Genomic DNA, 20,457 nt, shown 5'->3' with positions numbered 1-20,457 from the left:
ACGCCGATAGTCTGTCCGCTTTTGAGAAATATGGCATTTGATTGATAGTTTTCAATGAAATTGATACGAAAAGATAGATCATATCAAGCTCTTGCCATTCCCAATGCCATCCCAATCATCATTCCCATACATTTTTAATAATTTCACTTTTAAGGTGGCCTTGTTTTGGTCCGTCGGTGCTCCTGTCGGTATGAACACGTGCGTACAAAGAGAGAGAGAGAGAGAGAGAGAGAGAGAGAGAATCTGCATGCATATTCATACTGCACAACACGCAAGTCGGAAAAACATTTGCTTACACACTTAATTGACAGGAAGCTTTTGGTGATGAGTTTGAATTGGTATCGATTGCTGTAGACCAAGAGTGTCGCTGCGGGTTTGCGAAAGGTTAGTCCTTTTTGGGACATTTACCTTCCGCACCCGCGAACGTTTGGCTGATTGGATACAGCTCTCACCCGTTCGATCGAACCCTCACTTAATTGACAGGAAGCTTTTGTTAAGCAGCCAACAGGCAAGAAAGGAGAGACCTGTGTTGGAGAGGCAGCACCCACAAGGTGTGTACAATCCTCTATGGCGAAGCTGAATGCAGGATACGTTATACTTTTGGGTCCTAGCCAGTATACTGGGTCTCATTTTGGGTGTAGCTTCTTGTACTGATTGCTGTTGATTGTTGAATTTCCAGGCCTTAATCTCTACATCTTGCAGAGAAAATTGCACAAGTGCCATGGTAATGTCACAGATTATTTTTCTCTGTTTTCTCAAAAAAAATATTGCTGCAAATGAAAATGGAAATACAGAGTTGGGATTCGCTTACCATTCCTTGGTTTTTGCGATCTCATGGGGTTTGGCTCAATGACGAGCTAGTAGTCTCCATAGCTTTTCATTGTTTGTTTTGGGTCTAAGCTGGTAAATATGTACACATTGAACATTTTAACTGATTGCATGCTATTGTCATTTCTCTCTGTGATGTTGGGCTTTCATCTCTGTCATCTCTCCAGTCCGTTCCATTTTGTGTTTTATCGGACCTTTGGTGGTCCCAAAGCTGATGTAGGTATGGCTTAGGGCTGGTGGAACCCAGTGGAGAGGCTGATTTGGAACTGCCTAGGCGAAGGGAGGATAGCCACCAAGGGTGGAAAGCCTCTCATGTGTGTTGTAGGGTCTCCAAGGTGTCCATTGCCTTGTTGCTTGATACCATGGAGAGATGAGAGGAGTATAAGAATACAAAAGGTGGAATGCTTGCACAACGAGGCTATGGGATCACATATGTATGGTCCTAGGCATGAATATCAATGCCAGACTTAAAAGAGGACACAAGTGGAAAGATTAAGCAATATGTCCTAATAACAGGGCATCCAACTAGTAAATGTGCTAAATTGGCTAAATGACCTCATAAAGGGGAAAGTGCATATGTAAAGCTTAAATGGCTGAAACAAGTATGCAATGCAATTACCATATATTGATTATGACACAATCTCCAACATGATGTCTTCCCGTACTTTTGGCTAGACAAAGCATTTTGCAAGCTTTGCGCTTACACCCATTCCAAAAAGAGATCATAGTGCCAAGGCTGCTCCTTACAACATTGGAAAAAGGACTTTTTGTCACAAATTGAATGACGCGGCATGACCTTATGGATCGGAGGAGGAAGAACATGAGCCAAGTCTGATCCTTGACCAAAGGAACATACCAAAATTTGACGAGGCAAGCCCGGAATTCGCAATGAATTTCACACTGGTTTAGGGTTGCAAAAATTATGGAGCGCTGTACGGCTTGTTGACATGCCACTTTTACGTGTGGAGCTTTGGACGACTGTTTTCAGGAATGTTGACTTCATAGAGCTTTTTGGAGTGTAACAAACTTGGGCACCTGGCACCCCAAGTCTAAATTCTGTCACGACACGAGAGAGATTCATTGAAAATACTTCACAACTTAAATCACAGTTCAATTCGAGACGACATGGGCCGGCGTAGTTCCGTGCCTAGAGGTATTGGCCCCAAAACCTGGCGCCCCTTTCGGTATTTTTTTATTATATTAGATCTTGAGCAAAGTACAATTCTGCTAGGGGACCTCCACTCTCAGACTACTCTGCGTCTAGATGCTCTGAGAATTGAGGCCCCTAAGGGTCCTTTTATTCTTACAAGGGATGCCAAAAGCGGAGCCCCAAAAGCAGTAAACTCAAAAGCAATAAACTCAAAAGCAATGAGTCCCAAAAGCAACTGGTCCTCAAAATCTGCCAAAAAGCATTAGCGTAAATTGCAAAAATCGTATAGGTTGCCACGTCATCAGCAAACGCAAAAAGCGGAATTCCGTACAGTTGCCAACGCAATTTTTGGGACTGTACGTATAGCATGCCAACGCAAAATCCGGGGTTTTCGTACTACTGCCATGTCAGCATCCGTACTGTCCGCCATGTCAGCATTTTTACCCGAGTGGTCATGCCACGTCATCACTTTGTGACATACCCCCCTCTTGAAAGAAATGTAATCGAGGAAATTGTAATCGTCCTCGATTACGCGTGTAAAACGGATGGAGGCCATAAACTAGTTTAATAGACACTGACTCTAAGTACCGACGCACTAGACAACACCAATCCAACACTTGTACAAAGATGACAATCACATCACATTCAGATCACATTCTCATCACATAGAATCTAGGATCGTGATTTCTGGCGACGTATTTAGCAATCGCATCTAGATCCGCACCGGACCTCACGGATGTTGATTTGACTAATCCCATTACGCGGTCATCCATAGATTTTGAGACCGAAATGCTGCAATCATTTGGTCAATTCCACTCAAGCACTGTCATGTGTGAGTAATCATTTTAGGGGATCCCAAGTCGAAGTACTTCTCTCATAAAGTCATTCAATAGAATACTGACTGTCACAAGGCGGGCACCACGTGCCAATAGAAAAGAACAGACTGAACAAACTTTTAGCACTTCAATAACAACTGAACTGAGAGAGAGAGACGCGACACGGAGTGGCGGAATTCCACCCCAGAGAGTATTGGCCCCAAACCTTGGCGCCCCTTTCGGTATTTTTTTATATTGCATCATCAAAGTACAAGCCGGTACTCCAGACTGTGCACCTTCTCCAGGAAGCATGCCAGAGAATGAGCCCTAGCCTCATATTTAAAGGCCCTTGGCCTAAAAAGCAGTTTACATGAAAAGCTTTCAAACTCAAAAGCTTCTGGTCCAAAAAGCAGTTTACATGAAAAACTTTCAAACTCAAAAGCTTTTGGTGCAAAAAGCAGTTTACATGAAAAGCTTTCAAACTCAAAAGCTTCTGGTCCAAAAAGCAATGCCAAAAGCTGCCAGCGTAAATCACGGAAATCCGTATAGCGTGCCACGTCATCATGCCAACGCAATTTTCAGAAATCAGCCACGTTGTTGCAGTTTTAGGGTTAGGGTTTCTAGAATTAGGGTTTGCAGGTTTTAGGGTTAGGGTTTTTAGAATTAGGGTCTGCAGGTTTTAGGGTTAGGGTTTTCAGAATTAGGGTTTCAGCAGTTAGGGTTTCTGGCAGAAATTAGGGTTAGGGTTTTCTGCTCTCAGACAACGACGTCATCACTTCGTGACACTTCTTCTGTTACTTGTTCTTCTTAGGGTTTAGGCTCCTCGGCCACATCTGAAGTTGGCTCCATTCTTTAGGCTTTGACACGTCGGCAGTTTGTTACATCTCCCCTTCTTGAAAGAGAGTAATCGTCCTCGATTACAGCACATCTGCAAAACAACTCAAGTTAGCTCAAAAATTTCCGAGGGTCATTCCGAGGGACAATCAATTTGCTTTTCTTATTAAGGAGTTAGCTTCTCCTTTATGCTGTTTTGATCAAGGAGTTAGCTTCTCCTTTCGGCTGTTTTGATCAAGGAGTTAGCTTCTCCTTTCTGCTCTTTTGATCAAGAGGAGTTAGATTCTCCTTTCGGTTGTTTTGATCAAGGAGTTAGCTTCTCCTTTCGTCCAGAACTCAAACTTAAAAAGCAATCTCGACATCAACCGAGCTCGAAAAGTCGACCGACTTTTTATCTTGAAACGTGCACAAAAAATTAGGGTTAGGTTCCTTCCATGAGGTCGTAGCCGAGCACAGCATGGTCCATCAGCTCTTGGACAAACAGTGTTTCTTTAGCGGCGATGGTAGTCCCAAGAGATAGCAATCACACCGAACCTCCAAGGTCATCTGATCGTGAAGAGACATCTACTGGGAGATGTCTAGAAACTTCAAGTTATAGTCTGCTAGGATTTCCATGGCAAGCATTTCAGGATACCCCACTCGGCCAAAAGTTGCACTCCGAAGGAAGATGTCAGAAACCATATAACTTCGAGCAAAAATTTTCTTGAAAGCTTGCCAAGTACTTGGAGTATGCTGCTTGTTAGCTGCAGACATCAACATCTGCATGGCACTGCTTCTGAAAAAAAAACAGTTTCTTGAAACAAATTTGGATCCTTCCCTTGCAAGTGATCTTAATTGGCTTATGCCCTGTAAGACATGAGCGGTGAAGACGGGAGCGCGCCCGATGCGCGATGAAGTAAAAGGGTGGGAGTGGCTTATAAGCCTCAAATAAAATTCCAAACGCTCTGTCTGCTCTTTTGTAGGACCGGTATGCTTTCAAAAAAGCACACGCCTGATGCTCTGATACCACTGTCACAAGGCGGGCATCACGTGCCAATAGAAAAGAACAGACTGAACAAACTTTTAGCACTTCAATAACAACTGAACTGAGAGAGAGAGACGACACGCGACACAGAGTGGCGGAATTCCACCCCAGAGAGTATTGGCCCCAAATCTTGGCGCCCCTTTCGGTGTTTTTTTATATTGCATCATTAAAGTACAAGCCGGTACTCCAGACTCTGCACCTTCTCCAGGAAGCATGCCAGAGAATGAGCCCTAGCCTCATATTTAAAGGCCCTTGGCCTAAAAAAGCAGTTTACATGAAAAGCTTTCAAACTCAAAAGCTTCTGGTCCAAAAAGCAGTTTACATGAAAAACTTTCAAACTCAAAAGCTTTTGGTGCAAAAAGCAGTGTACATGAAAAGCTTTCAAACTCAAAAGCTTTTGGTCCAAAAAGCAATGCCAAAAGCTGCCAGCGTAAATCACGGAAATCCGTACAACCAGCCACGCCATCATGCCAACGCAATTTTCAGAAACCAGCCACGTTGTTGCAGTTTTAGGGTTAGGGTTTCCAGAATTAGGGTTTGCAGGTTTTAGGGTTAGGGTTTTCAGAATTAGGGTTTGCAGGTTTTAGGGTTAGGGTTTTTAGAATTAGGGTTTGCAGGTTTTAGGGTTAGGGTTTTCAAAATTAGGGTTTCAGCAATTAGGGTTTTTGGAATTTAGGGTTTCAGTAGTTAGGGTTTTTGGCAGAAATTAGGGTTAGGGTTTTTTGCTCTCGGGCAACCACGTCATCACTTCGTGACACTTCTTCTGTTACTTGTTCTTCTTAGGGTTTAGGCTCCTCGGCCACATCTGTAAGTTGGCTCCATTCTTTAGGCTTTGACACGTCAGCAGTTTGTTACACTGTCAGCCCATCAGTATCCCTGAAACCCAAAGGAAAATCAGTGACTTTTATTCCATTGAGGTAATTTGTGACAAAGGAGTGGAGTAACTCCCCTCTTGTGCAGTCCCACGTGCACTAGATTCAACCTGTTGATTTGTGGGGACTCTTGGAATAGCCACAACTAGACCAAAAGCATCGAGGTAAAGTTCCAAATTTGAGGAGTATGTCACAAACTTGGTCACTCCAAGTCAAGATTCTACCGCGACACAGCAGAGATTCACTTCAAAACAATTCATAGTTCACAATTGATTCAACACGGCCCGGCGGAGTTCCGTGCCTAAAGATATTGGCCCCAAAGACTGGCGCCCTTTCGGTATTTCTTTTTGTATTAATTTGTGCTCAAAATACAAGGGAGTGGGAGGGGTCTCACTCTCAGACTCTGCGTCCAGATGCTCTGTAGAGTGTGCGTCCAGATGCTCTGTAGAGTGGGAGTCCAACCATCTATTTATTGGTTTACAGGGGATGCCAAAAGCAGAGCCCGAGAAGGTGCCATATTTCAAAAGCATAAAAAATAAAGCAATTTGACTCAAAAGCTGCTGAAAATCAGCTACGCAATTTCAGCCTGTTTTTTTCTGTAAATCTGCCGTACAGTCCAACGCAAAAAGCGTCGTAAATCACGGAAGTCCATATAGTGTGCCACGTCAGTAGCTCAGCGTGAAATCTGGAAATCTGCCGTATTGCCACGTCAGCATTATTGTCGTACTGCCACGTGTCACTGTTTGCTTGTTTTTTCGGGACTGTCTGGTGCATTTGGACATGCCACGTCACTGATTCGTGACATACCCCCCTCTTGAAAGCACTGTAATCGCCCTTGATTATGCCTGCAAAACAGAGGCCATAAACTGTCTTAGTAGACATTGACTGTTCAGTGTTAGTACCGACGCACTAGGAAAACACATATAGCACATGTACCAGTCGACAGTCACATCACAGGACATCACTTGACATCATAGGACATCACATGACAAATCACATTCAAAATTCATTCAGATCCCTGACCATGATTAATCGGCAAGGTATTTAGCAATCGCATCTAGATCCACTCGGAACCTCATAGATGCCCGATTAACTAATCCTTATTGCAACCATGTCTATCGAGACCTTTTAGACTGAAATGCTGCAGTCATTTTGTCTATCAGTTCCTGCACTTAGACAAGTCAAGAACAAATCAGTATCATATTATTGGGAATTCCAGTTCATAATGTCATATAGTAGAATACTGTCAGCCCACAATATCCCTGAAACTCAATAGAGACATCAATGAGTGGAGTGACTCCCCTCTTGTGCATACTTGCTGTACCAAATTTCGCCCAAGCTGAGATCGGGGTTCTATCGGAATAGACTAATTCAAACCGAATGCTTCAAGGTAAAGATTCATAATCTGAGGAGTATCTTCCAGGTCCTCCATCCACTTCGCATCCAATGCGGGATAGTTCTTGAATTTAACCAAGAACCGTCTTATCTCTTTACGTTTTATCTTTCTATCTTTGTGTGCCAGTAGCAGTTCCGGAATGATTATCTCCTCGTTTTCCTCCACTTCGGATTGCTTATCAGGCTCCCCATCATCGGGCACATTACCTTCAAAAGATTTCAAGAGACTCACATGAAAAACATTGTGAATTCTCCAAGTATCGGGGAGCTTCAGTCTATAGGAGACATCATTTATCTTTTCAAAAATCTGGAAAGGTCCATAGTATCTCATGCTAAACTTTGGAAAAAGCCGCTCCTTTCCTTTTTTCTTTATTAGGCGTGCCTTCTCAAAACGTAAGAGCACCCAATGGTTCTTCTTTAATTTCAAATCGCGACGATGTCGATCTGCTGCCTTCTTATGTCTTTCTTGAGATTTGTCTAAAGCCTCCTGGACCAAGTCCAAGTCCCTCATGAAGTGTCACGTGACACATCCCAACCCTATGTGTCCGTGGACAAGCTACACCATAGCAGGGTTTCCCATCAGTCAAGTCAAGTTAGATTAGCAGTGATCTGGCACTTTTGTGAGTCTATTCGTAGACCGTGCATGCTCAGTCACTTAGCATAGATCCATATCCTCCGGTTCACATAGCATGATCATCGGAATTCCCATCAGAATCCATTAGCATCAGTCAGGGGAATGTTCCAGTGCATTTAGCCTATTTTCCTATTTATTGGGATTTTCACTTATTATTTTTAAGTGACTTTCCTACAAAAGTAGGTAGGGCAATTTTGCTAAGTTAATATATAAGCAAACCAAAGTTACCACTCGCGCCGACGAGAGTGGGGCCTTCGGAGGAGGGTTTTACAACCTCTCGGGTTGTCGTATCTCTTCTCTCTTCTTCTCTCAGTCTCATTCACTTGCACGCACAATCCATTCACTTTGTTCGTGATCATAGCACTCTCCATAAGACGGAAAGCTCTCTCTTTCCCTAAGAACTAAAAGGAACCTTGAGCAATAAGGATCACTAATCTTGAGAAAACACAACATTCATTCCGTTGCAGCTAACATTGGTATCAGAGCTTTGGAAGTGTTCTGCATTACTCAAGGAAAGAACCACAAGAATTTTTTTTGCTTGTTGCGATTACACGAACCCAAGTTTACTTGGGTGTGGCGATTCCTAATCGTGTTTTGTTGAAGAGTGACAGGAATCCCAAGAAAGAAGGGCTTGTCCAGCCTCCCCTTGTGTCTCTTTTCACTCATTGAGAGCGGACCGTGCACTTAGCGGCCGGCCAATCGACGTGAGGTGGGAAAAAGCAACCTTGGTCTGAGCGCAAGGCCGCCAAGGGGTGCGCCCGCAGAAAGGAGTAGAACTCGGGTGAAGAGAAGATCCTTCTCCAACGTGATTTGCAAGCGAAAGAACACCTCAAGAACCTCAAGAACCCAAGACCCCCACGAATCCAAGTTCCTCGTGAACTTAAGAACCCAAGACCGCCAAGAACCCAAGTTCCTCGTGAACTCAAGAACCCCCAAGAACCCACAAGAACCACGATTGCAGAATGATCATCACTCGAAGTGGAATGGATACTTCGCTTGGAGGTGATGAGCATGAGAGAGACGAAGAAGAATTTTCCCCACCAGGAAGTTTTTCCGACCCTTCCCCATCTACAACACCGATTGCATTAACTCCAAAGGAGGAGTTGAAGCTGTTGTTTATGGAACAGGATTTACAACGCAAAGCAAGGTATGCAGTAAGGATGGTAGCCATAGCGCGTGAGCACGAGCAAGCACGCTTGGAAGCCAAAGAAAGACAAGCCAAATGAGATCGTGAATTCAAAGAAATGGAACGCAGACACGCAGAAGCCGAAGCAGAAAGACAAGCAGCGAACAAAGCAAGAGAAGCAGAATTTTATCGCGAGAACAAAGCACGAATGCAAGAGATGTTGCGACTCTTTTCTCAAGTGTCGACATCGATGCAAGAGATTCGGAAAAAGGAGACTCTCTCAGTCTCTTCTTCTCCTAAGCATGATACACATGATTTGCATGATTGTGTGAAGCATGATGATGATTTGATTGACAATGACAAGCATGATGATTTGCATGATCAAGATGTGATTTCTCACAACCATGATGAGTTGCATGAAGATGATGTGATTGTTCATAAGGATGATGTGTTAGTGGATGCTTTTTCTAGCGAAGCTAACCTCGTTGTAGATTCGATCAATCACGAAGAACCGATCTTGGCTTTCAAGTCGAGGTCCAAAGAACCCTCACAAGCCGTTTCGATCATTCAAGAAGAAGCGATCTTGGCTCTCGAGCCTTGGTCCAAAGAACCCTCACAGGAAGTATTATGTGTTCGCATGATTGATACGCACGCATTGTTCGAGTGTTTCATTCGTGACGGTTTCCTGTATTTTAGTCAGCATCGTTATGTGATCCCTTTTACTAGGCATGACATATTTTTTGTTGAGCACGTTTCTCTCATGGATGAGCACGAATGTATGTGGATTGTTCATGAAAAGTTGAAAAGTTTGTATGTAAGGAAGTCGCATTCCATGTCTCTTCCTTGGCATGACACAGTTTTCGAAAGATCACATGATAGTATGAGCACCAAGCATGGGCATTTCCATTGTGATTTGCCACAGTTGATTGATTTCGATCAAACAGAAAAGATTCGAGCGCATTGTTTGCATGTGTTTGATGAATGGGTTGCCACTCCGTCTCTATGTTCATCGACATTGCATACACAGTCTTTAGAGAAGACAAGATTTTTTTCCTTCACTTTACATGGAATGGGTATGTTCATGGTTTTGTGTTGGAGATTGTTTCAGGAATTTTCAGCCATGGAGATTCTTGAAGACGAAAGAAGCAGGACTCTAGATGAAGTTGAAGCAAGGACGGAGATTCAGAAGACTTTGTGTCGCTTTCGGCGCGGCCCAAAGAAGCAAGCGTTGCAGACCTTTATGAAGTTCAAGTACCGCTCGACCCAGACAGCAGAGTGGGCCGGCGAAGAGTCCCTTCTAGGATTCCGGATGTTGTTGGTGATCTCCCTCGACGCCATACAGTTCGGTACTAGTACCTCACTTTGAAAAGGAGGGGATGTCACGTGACACATCTCAACCCTATGTGTCCGTGGACAAGCTACACCATAGCAGGGTTTCCCGTCAGTCAAGTCAAGTTAGATCAGCAGTGATCTGGCACTTTTGTGAGTTTATTCGTAGACCGTGCATGCCCAGTCACTTAGCATAGATGCATATCCTCCGGTTGCACACAGCATGATCATCGGAATCCCCATCAGAATCCATTAGCATCAGTTAGGGGAATTTTCCAGTGCATTTAGCCTATTTTCCTATTTATTGAGATTTTCACTTATTATTTTTAAGTGACTTTCCTACAAAAGTAGGTAGGGCAATTTTGCTAAGTTAATATATAAGCAAACCAAAGTTAGCACTTTCTGGCAGAAGAGGCAGTAGGAGCTTCCCGCTCAACAGGCAACTTCTCAACAGTACCCCCCCTCAGCACCCCAAGCGTTTTTGGACCTCCATCATTGCGGGCAAGTTCCCATCCCTGGTGTTTTCCACAACAGGCCATCGCCATCATCTGCAGCATCATAGCGATAGCAGATGCTCATGATCGCCATCAGAATTCCCAGATTTGCTGGCGTTTTTTCCTAGATCAGCATGGGCGTTTTTGCAAGCATCATAGCGTTTTTGATTTGCGGTCCCAGATCAGCACCAGCGTTTTGCTAAGCAACAGGAACCATTAGCGTTTTTGTTTTCAGCCTTAAGCCGCAGCAGATACACGCAGTTTTCAGCCTATGCACAGTAGCAGATCAGCCCCCAAGTTGGTTGCAGATGTTCCCCCATTTTCAGCCATAAAAACGCAGCCAAAACAGTCATTTTCAGCCACCGAAACAGTCCCGAAATTCAGCGATTAGAAGATCTCAGATTTCAGCCATGAAGTCGTCGTCGTCATCGGCCCATTGCATTAGTCCATTGCATACGCATTGTACACCTTTGTGCAATCAAAGTAGACCACTCTCGCCGACGAGAGTGGGGCCTTCGGAGGAGGGTTTTACAACCTCTCGGGTTGTCGTATCTCTTCTCTCTCCTTCTCTCAGTCTCATTCACTTGCACGCACAATCCATTCACTTTGTTCGTGATCATAGCACTCTTTATAAGACGGAAAGCTCTCTCTTTCCCTAAGAACTAAAAGGAACCTTGAGCAATAAGGATCACTAATCTTGAGAAAATACAACATTTATTCCGCTGCAGCTAACATGAAGTGGTCGACTTCAAAAATTGTATCTTTTGTGCTAAGAAAGGGTGGAACTTTCGTAGCAAATTCAATAATCTCAAATGCCGCCTTCCTTATCAAAGAGTGAATTGTGTTATTGTAGGAAAATTCCACCAAGGGCAAAATACTTTTCGCATGTAGTCTTCTGGTCCAAAGAAGAAGACTTCAACAAATCCAGTACAACTGAATTTGCAATCTCAGATTGCCTATTTGTCTATGGGTGGAAAGATGACGAGAACTGCAACCGTGTGCCAATGTTCTCCCAAATAGCCTTCCAAAACAAACTCGTGAATCTGGGGTCTCTGTCGGAGACAATTGTCTTAGGCATGCCATGTAATCTGAATTCATCGATCTTAGGAATTGGAAATCTGTTCGTGATGGTGATTTTATTGAGAGCTCTATAATCGATGCACATTCTCCAAGATCCGTCTTTCTTCAAAACCAACAACACTGGAGAGCTGTAAGGTGAAGTACTCGGCTGGATAAGACCCTTTTCCAAGAGGTCTTTCACTTGGTTCATAATCTCTTCATTCTGGGCTTGGCTCACACGGTAAGGTGGCAGGTTCGGTGGTGTGCTTCCAGGTATCAGATCAATGGTATGATCCTCAGGACGAGTTGATGGCAACTCGCTTGGCAGGCCCTTTGAAAAGCAATCGGCATGAGTTTGGAGAAAATCCTGGCGTTGTTTATCGAGGTCAAAACATATTCGACCTTCAGTTCTCTCCAGAAAATCAAGGAAAGAAGCTGAATTTCTTCAAGTATAATCTTTGTGTCCTTCATTTGTCAAAGTCGCTTTCTCAGCCCGATAGTCAACCACGGTATTGTTCTTTTGGTACCAAGGGATTTTGAGGAGGACGTCACAACCTCCCAAGGGCATTACGTAGAAGTCCTCGTGCCCTAAACACCCCTAACATTGCAAACGAAGTTTGCCAATGATCGGTGTAATGGCATCATCCTGTCTGGTTGCCGCTAGAACTACCTCCGCTTGTGGCCTCAGCCTGTCAGGCATAATTCCAAATCAAGCCGCCAATTCAAGTGAAAAGAAGTTGGCCTTCTCTCCTGCATCAAAGAAAATGAGGGCTTCTTGTTCTTTCACTTTGCCCTAGGTGCGGCAAAGTTTGTACTTTTGTCCATCTGATTTTGGTTCGGGCCCCACACAATGTGGTACCAGTTCTGTTTTTTCATTTGCCTTTTTTGCCACATTCCTTTGCCGCCCTAGAACTCTTCAGTCTGTTCTTGCTGTGCCTTTTTGGGGTACTTTGCGGAGATGTGCCCATGTTCCCCACATCCAAAACACTTCCCGTCTTTGAGATAGATAAACCGTTCTCTAAGAGTCTATTGGGGACGTGTCTTTCCTTTCTTTGTTCTGGTAACTCTTTCTCTTTCTATGTTCATTATTAGAAGTTTGTTGAGTTCTCTGAGTCAAGATCTCATCAATGGGGTAAGTTAGATTGCCCGAGTGTATGGCAAAACTCTGTTTCTCATGACCCATCAATTCTTGAATAGAATTCGACTTTTGTTCCCAGCAGTAATCTTGGATCTCTGTAGGAAGCCGCAACAAAACCGCTCAATCAAGACCTTCGTAAATGAAGAAGTTGGTAGAAAAGAGCTCCAAAATCTCTCGCAATCAGCATCCAAAGAATCTCCCTTGGTCATCCGCAGATGATCCAAGCGGTTCGTATATCTCGTTCGTACTCTCGAGTCAGCCAAGAAGGAATAAGAAGCCGTTTGAATTTCAACCATTTAACTGGAGCTTCCTTTCTTAGTAGAAGAGTGGACCACCATGTTCGAGCATCACGGAACCCAGAAAAAGGATTCAAATCGATTGTCACCTTCGTTAAATCCTTTGACTTTCTTGCTTTTTGAGGAAGTCATATTGGTTGGCTTTATAAAAATGTTTCTTCTTTGCATAAAACATGTGATCGTCGGAGTCCGAAGTATCTGAGGATGAGTCCTCGTAGAACTGTGAGAAACTGCGAAATCTAGGCTTCTTTGCCTTTTTCTTGCCCTTTTTGAAGCTTTGCTTTTTGCTTCTCTTGCTCATGTCTTTCTGCAAGTACAGGTTCTACTTTTCTGCACTCGTCCGTCTTTTCGGCTTTACTCCCTACTTGATAGGAGAAGCAATGGCCACACGCCATCTCGAGTAAATCTTATCAATCGGGTAATTCTTCATGTGTATCACGAATCTTTTTTTTTTTCCGAGAAAAGGATCCTTCTATTAGTTAATGAACCACCTCTGCCCCATAGGGCTACAACCACCTCTGCAAGAGAGGGCTACAACAATCATGATGGGGAGACTCTCCCAATGAAAAAACAACATATGTACAATGAGGCTAAATCAAGAGATGGGAGGAGGGAAGAGCCACACAGGTGGACGGTAGTGCCATCTGAGCACACCCTGGACCATGGTGAAGAAAGGCCCAGGATGCCAGAGTCGAAGGAAAGCCTCTCTGCGCTCCCGCATGCGGTCAGAGCTGCCCTGGAGTCTCTCAAATTGTCCTCTGAGAATATGGATCAGCTCTAGCCAAAGATCTCGAACAATCTCTGCTGGTGGTACATGGCGAGCCTCGAAGATGCGGAAGCAGCGGGCTCGCCATATGAACCAGAGTGTCAGGCCACTAATAAGCTCCCAACACTCCTCTCTCTCACTGCACCACTCTTGTGGAGTAAGCTCTGTGGTAGGCTGGAGTGTAGGTCGACCCCCTTGCATCACTATCATCCTGCTGGTGGAGGATAGCTCAAATTGAAGTGCCGGGCCCGTGAGAGTAGACCAAGCAGCTACTCCCCATGTGTACTGCCGAGCTGTGGAAAGTGCTGGCATTAGTCAAAGAACACAAAGCCACTCTTGCTGTGCCAAAGGACAGTCCCAAAGACAGTGATGTTGACTCTCCACAAGATGGTCACAAGCTGCACATGCGGCCGAGAGACCACTATGTACAATCCAGCTCCCAATTGCTATAGCTTGGTGTGCAACCAGCCACTGGGACAATGTGACTCGCCTCGGCTGTCTAAAGTCCCACAACCTCTCCCAAAAAGCTGCTAGGAACTCAACGGTGAGACCCTCCTCCTGCTAATGAGGTGCTGTAACAGGACGAGCCTCTCTCCTGAGGAAGGAAAGATGAGGTGCTGCAACAGGACGAGCCTTTCTCCTGAGGAAGGAAAGATGAAGAAATTCAATGAAGAACTTTTGCCCGAATTTTGTAGACACATCTGCAAGATACTTTGCAGCAGATGATGGAGTCAACAATACAAGTTGAAAGTGTACACCTCAGTGTCCATAGAATCTAATCCCCGCAAGGGGCGGGAACCATTGAACACAGAAACATCAAATTTTTGTTATCCCTAAGGGAATTCAATCCAACTCCTGAGTTTTCGAAACGAAGACCCTCGAACTTTAAGTAAGAGGGCAGGTCTTTGATCAAAATTACATCTTTGGGAAATCATGAAGTGCATTGTGCTTGTTTGCTCTTTTGCACGAGGTATGGTTATGTCTAACCGGGACTACTCACTCTCGAGTGTTTATGAGATCAGGATCAAATTGAAACATTGTTTTTTGAGATGAATTGGTTTGCTCAACTAGCTGGAAGGTCAACTATTGATCTGGTATCCGGTAGTTCTCAAACAGATTACCTGCTACTGCGGGTAGGAAATTATGAAGGAACCATTCTGAGCTTTCAAGCAAAGAAAAACTTCAATTAAGCTTGGGTACTCTTTAAACCCACACCCCCTACCCGGTAAGGAAAGATATGGTAGTGCGCTTTTCGCACAAGTGAAAGAATACTCTCTTTATGAGGGAAGAAGCAAGAGACGGCCTTGGCCTATGCTCGTAGAATTCCACATTTGAAATCCAAGTTATTTGATAAGCGGGTTTTGCTCTAAGATCGAGCCAAGGGATCGTCAGGTTGAGCATCTTGCTCTAAGGATCTTATGAAGGGAAGGTAATTTCCCAGGTTCACCGAAACTCTAACACAACTTAAGAATTATGTACACCTTTGGGTACATGGATAACACACGAAGATGCAGACCTATGCCAAGGAACTGCACGTGAGTTTGTTATACTCTCTTGAGCGCCTTTTTGCGCGCAAGGATATTCCGACACAAGAATCTCTAATGGAGATGTCTTCGGTAGAAGAAATTTGAGTTTCTCTACGGAGAAGAGGTTTTCTGATGGTCTTTGATCATCGAGTACGTTATGTGCTTTTACCATTATAGTAGCAATTTTTGGTTGCGGTATATGTTTCTCCATGAGCAGGTCAAGTAGCATTTACACGCTGCTTTCGAATAAATTCGAACAATTATGTTCGTAAGAGTATAATTTGCCAACCGTTTTAAAATGGTAAGAATTACCTTAACCGTGTATGGGAGATCAGCATTGAGATCTAAAGCGGGTTCGCCCTTAAGTGGGCTGAGTTTGAACTTATGTTCACAGAATGGTATGGCTAGAATTTTAAGACGTCCGGCAATGCATAAGGGATCTTCGGATTAGAACTATTGGCCTACCCAAAGCAAAGGCCCGAAATAAGAACTTACTTTGGTAAGATGGCACACTTTGTCTGCCACAGAAAGATTCACGTGAGCTTAATGCTCTCGACATGCCCTATGCGGGAGGACATGTAACAGACTTGGATACTCCAAGTCAAGAATCAAGCGCGACAGCACCAAATAACCACTTCAAAACAAGTCACAGATCACAATAGATGTACATTGGCCCGGCGGAGTTCCGTGCCTAGAGATATTGGCCCCAAAGACTGGCGCCCCTTTCGGTATTTTCTTTTATATTAATCAAATCAAAGTACAAGAGAGTGGCTAGGGTTTCACTCTCAGACTCTGCGTCCAGATGCTCTGAGAAGTGAGGCCGTCACCACTAATTTAAAGGTTACAAGGGATGCCCAAAAGCAGAGCCCCAAAAGCTTCAAATCAAAAGCAATTGCTCTCTCTCTCTCTCTCTCACAGAGAGTCAAAACTTGAAAGCAAAAGCATTCTCTCTCTTTCTCATATTGTAGAGAAAAAGCAAAATTTGTGTTGCTCATCATTTTCATTTTTTTTAATATTTATTTATTTATTTATTTTTATAATAGCCTCCGCGATTTCCAGAAATTAGGGTTTTTGGCAAAAATTAGGGTTTGTAAGAATTTTAGGGTTTCTGGCAGAAATTAGGGTTTTTGCTGTCCGTAGCCACGTCACCACTTTGTGACAGGACACAAGAGGTTTAATATCCTCGGGACTAATAACGCAGGATTACGTGCAAGGACAAATACCTAGATTGATTTCTAGGAGGATTATTCTTCTCGGGATTGAGAAGGTGGAATCGAGTAAACAGATTCTCGGAAACGTAAATGACGAATTCTTACGTGGCTCGTGAGTTTAATGAATGGTGAAGGATATTCTCGAGGTACTAGAGGAAGGACATGAACCGGTAAGGTAAGTATTGAATTCTTGAATTTTTGTTTAATATAATTTTTAAGTTCTCGTCTGAGAAAGGACCAGCTCAACTCACCATTGAGCAAGATTTTGAATTTTTCCGGTTTCTCTCTGGGCAATTCAGTTAGACCTCTACAATTGAGGACACCTGTTTATAAGTGAGAGGGATGTTGCTAAATTGGCTTTATCTGACAGAAAAATAATTCTAAATGAATTATTGGATTTATAAGTGAGAGGGTTTTCTCGCTTGGAACACCAAGGAAAAATAATTCTAAATGAATTATTCACTGGAGACATCCGAGTACAGAGTATTCCTAGTGCGTCATTCAGAGTAATGACGAGAGCACTGTGAAAGGGAATATCTATAAGGCCACCAAGAACGGGTACTTCTGATGCGTCACATCGGATGGGTGACAGGGAGCATCGGGAAGAAGTATCCGACCATCCAGGAACGGAGATCTTTGATGGGTCATAGGATGGGTGGCATAGAGCATCGTGAAGGAGATTGTACCGTAAGTTCGGTAGGAAAGGACTAGGTGATGGGTATTCCTGATGCGTTACAAGGTGGGTGACGGGTGCATCGGAAAGGGAATATCCATAGTCGAGAGGAAATTCCGAACTGTGTTAGAATTGTGCACAAGGAAAAGCAAGCACTTGAATGAAGATGGGTTCAGAGGAAACTTTGAGGAAAAACAGATGCTTTCTAAGGAAGTGGGATTGCTTTTTGGGAAAGCATCTTCTTTCCCGCGTGGAAGTCTATGTTTGCATTGCAACTGTGCATGTGATTGCATCCAGGGATGCCTTGGAAGTGTTGTGAAAGCATTGTTTTTAACTTATAAGGTTTTATTGAGTTTTTGGATAGATTCAGACTATTTTAAAAATATGCCGGCCGCCCACTTAATAAGTGGGCAGCCATCTGATAAATAAGGCAACAAATCAGCCAATGTTTACTCTCTCTCTTTTTCTGGCCGAACAGTGCAAAAAAAAAAAGGAGAAATAAAAAAAAAACCCGGCCGCGATCTCTAAGCGGGCAGCTATTCCTGGTGTGGCCAGGAGCTATAAAAGCATCACATGCCCTCACTCAAAAGAAGAGGATCAGTTTTTGCAAGAAGGAGATGATGTTGCAGAGTTCACCTGCAAAGAAGACGTTTGCCGGTGATGCCCACGACTGTCCCAAGTGTACCCGATGTCACCAAGACCCAGTGCACGAATTCCCTCGCGAAGAAGTGCCTACGGAGTGTGTTTTCATCGCGACAAGTTGCTGTTTTTCTCTGTTTTCAGCCCATAAACGTCGTAGATGGGGCTGATTTACGAGAAGGAACCCGAGAACACACCTCTTTTGTGTGTAGGATTGGAAGAGAGGATTTTCTCTGTAGAGATCTCTTCCAGGGAATTTCTTTTTGAGAACTGATTTGCGTTTCGAGCGTCGACACTTTGAAGGTAACGATTTTCATGTTATGATCTCTAAGTATTTGTTTGCAGGTATACTTCCTCTTAGTGAGGGAGTAGGAGCAGAGGAAGGCATGAGCCTCTGCGGGAGAAAGCGCTCTGAGGAACTAGAGCCAGATCAGCCCAAGGGTTTCGTACCCGAGTTTGGAAAGTAGATCCACGGATCGGAGAGAGGTAGTCTCTCAAGTTATGATCCGGAAGTTAAGATTTCCAAGTAAGGAGTTCGCGTCCGAGAAAGCAGAGTTGTTCTACGGGAAAAAGGACTCTGGACAGAGTCGGAAAAGAGTTGCAGGGATGTCATGCCCGGAGTCTGGAAGGTAAGATCCAGAGGTGAGAACCTTGGTTCTCAAGGATTTGGAATAAGGAACGAAAGTTCCTTGAAATAGGGTTTTGCCCTATTTCAAGGATTTGAAATAGGGAGCCGAGGCTTCCGGGAACCATCAAGTCTTATTCTAGAACGAACGTGATAATACGTTCGGTTCAAGGGCTTGTATAGACTTCTCCTCAGTAATAAGGAAACTATTATGGGGGGGGAACCAGCCCATCTTTTGGTCCCCAGTATTGTGTCGATCTTCTCACTCTCTCTCTCTCTCTCTCTCTCTCTCTCTCTATATATATATATATATATATATATATATATATATATATATATATATATATCTATTTCTCTCTATATCCTCTGGCTTCAATAATAAGTGATAAATCTTATTTATCCGAATGTATTGTATATTGTACATTTGTGACCCTGACACCCCTCTGATCCAAGCATCTGAGAAGCCCATCCTGCGTAGAGTGCCCTCCAAAAAGTTCCAGTCAACTTTGTCGTAGGCCTTCTCAAGATCGAGAAGAAGAATCACCAGATCTTTACCACGGAGCTGTGCGAGGGCAGAAGCCTCCCAAAAAGTAAAGATGCTGTCAAGGATACTACGCTTCTGGACAAAACCTGTCTGTGTCCCATGCATTATGCTCTCTAGAAGTGGTTGAATACTAACTCAGAGCCTTGGCAAGAATTTTGTAGGCTGAGTTGAGGATGGGGATGGGGTGCCACTGTCGAATCTCATCCAAGGAGCCACCCTCCTTGGGAATGAGGTAGATCAGGCTCTCACTCATGCTGTCAGGCATCTCTCCTGTGTGCATGATGTATTGAAAAGCACTGCAGAGATCTGAGCCAAGCAAGTCCCAGACTCCGGTACTTTAAGAAAAAGTTGGGAGTCAAGCCATCCTCACCTGGACAGCTACCACGGGGGAGTGCTCCAAGAGCCGTGTGTAGCTCCTCAAGCTGAAGAGGCAACTCAAGCCTCTGGCGCATCTCCTCAGTCACAAGACAAGGCATCTGTGCCCACACCTGCTCTCTGCATACATCCTGATGCTCTGACTGAGGCTCTGTAGAGAGTAAATTACGGTAGAAGTTAGTAGCAACTGTACGCATGTCCTCTGGCTCCGAAGCAACTGACCCGTCAGGCCTCCTCAACTGACTGATCTTGGCATGCGTATGCCGAGGTCCCAATGTCTCAAAGAAAGCGCCTCACTCTGTCACCCACTTGGGTCCACTAAGATACCTGTCGATGAAAAGTAAACTCATGGCGCCTCTCCTCCGTGCTGACGAGCTCCTGGCGAGCCTGCTGTAACTGCTCCTCCAACCAAGGACTGTCTCGATGCTGCTCTTGCATCCTCTGCAAGGAAGCAACGCCCCGTCGGAGACGGTGCTTCTCCTCTCTCGCTATAGCCAGGCGAGCCGAAGACTCCTGCAGAAAGTGTCGACTAAGCGGAGCAAGTCCTGAGGCCACTCTATTAGCAGGAGAATCCTGCATGTGCCTCCACTCGCTCTCGAAGCGCCGAGTCCAGCAAGACCCTCTCTAGGATGCGAAGCATCGTGTTCCCCCTCCTCTACCTATCAATCACTGTAAGGATCACTGGAGCATGGTCCGAAAAGGAAGTCTCTGCCAGAATGCCAATAGTCCCACCCAAGTCACAGAAGTGGTCACTAGTGTAGAAGCGATTTATCCGAGATAGATTCACGCCTCCCACTCTGCGGTCCGAACGAGGGAAGGCCAAGCTGTTTGGGGGCCTCACGAAGCTTGAATGCTGCCACACATCTGAAACCCGCAAAGTCATACATAACCTCTCCCAAGCTGCCAGCTCAACTCCATGCACAAGAGTATGGCTACCACCAATCCTGTCAGAGGGTTCCTCCAACATGTTGAAGTCACCCCCTATGCACCATTGCTTTGCCTACGGCAGAGACTCAACAATCTGAGACCAAAATTCTGCACGTGCACTCGCCACATTGGGCGCATAGATGTTCAGGAAGCCCACGAGACAACCGTGAACGTGCA

General features: G+C 44.5%; 1 protein-coding gene across 1 annotated transcript in view; it reads left to right on the top strand.

The window, feature by feature from the left end:
• Positions 1–306: 306 nt before the first annotated feature.
• Positions 307–20,457, top strand: part of LOC147432794 (Signal recognition particle, SRP9/SRP14 subunit) — a 68,482-nt gene continuing 48,331 nt past the window's right edge. Inside the window, exons 1-3 of the mRNA XM_086492613.1 lie at positions 307–384; positions 484–551; positions 680–724. Coding sequence (XP_086348739.1) covers positions 722–724 — 3 coding nt within the window. The 5' untranslated portion in view covers positions 307–384; positions 484–551; positions 680–721. The remainder of the gene's footprint in view (positions 385–483; positions 552–679; positions 725–20,457) is intronic.

The sequence above is a fragment of the Adiantum capillus-veneris genome, chromosome 20, assembly GCF_014529385.1.
Source record: "Adiantum capillus-veneris isolate H3 chromosome 20, ASM1452938v2, whole genome shotgun sequence".
NCBI lineage: Eukaryota > Viridiplantae > Streptophyta > Polypodiopsida > Polypodiales > Pteridaceae > Adiantum > Adiantum capillus-veneris.
Note: the sequence above shows the minus strand (reverse complement) of the source record. Positions and strands in the feature narration are given on the sequence as shown.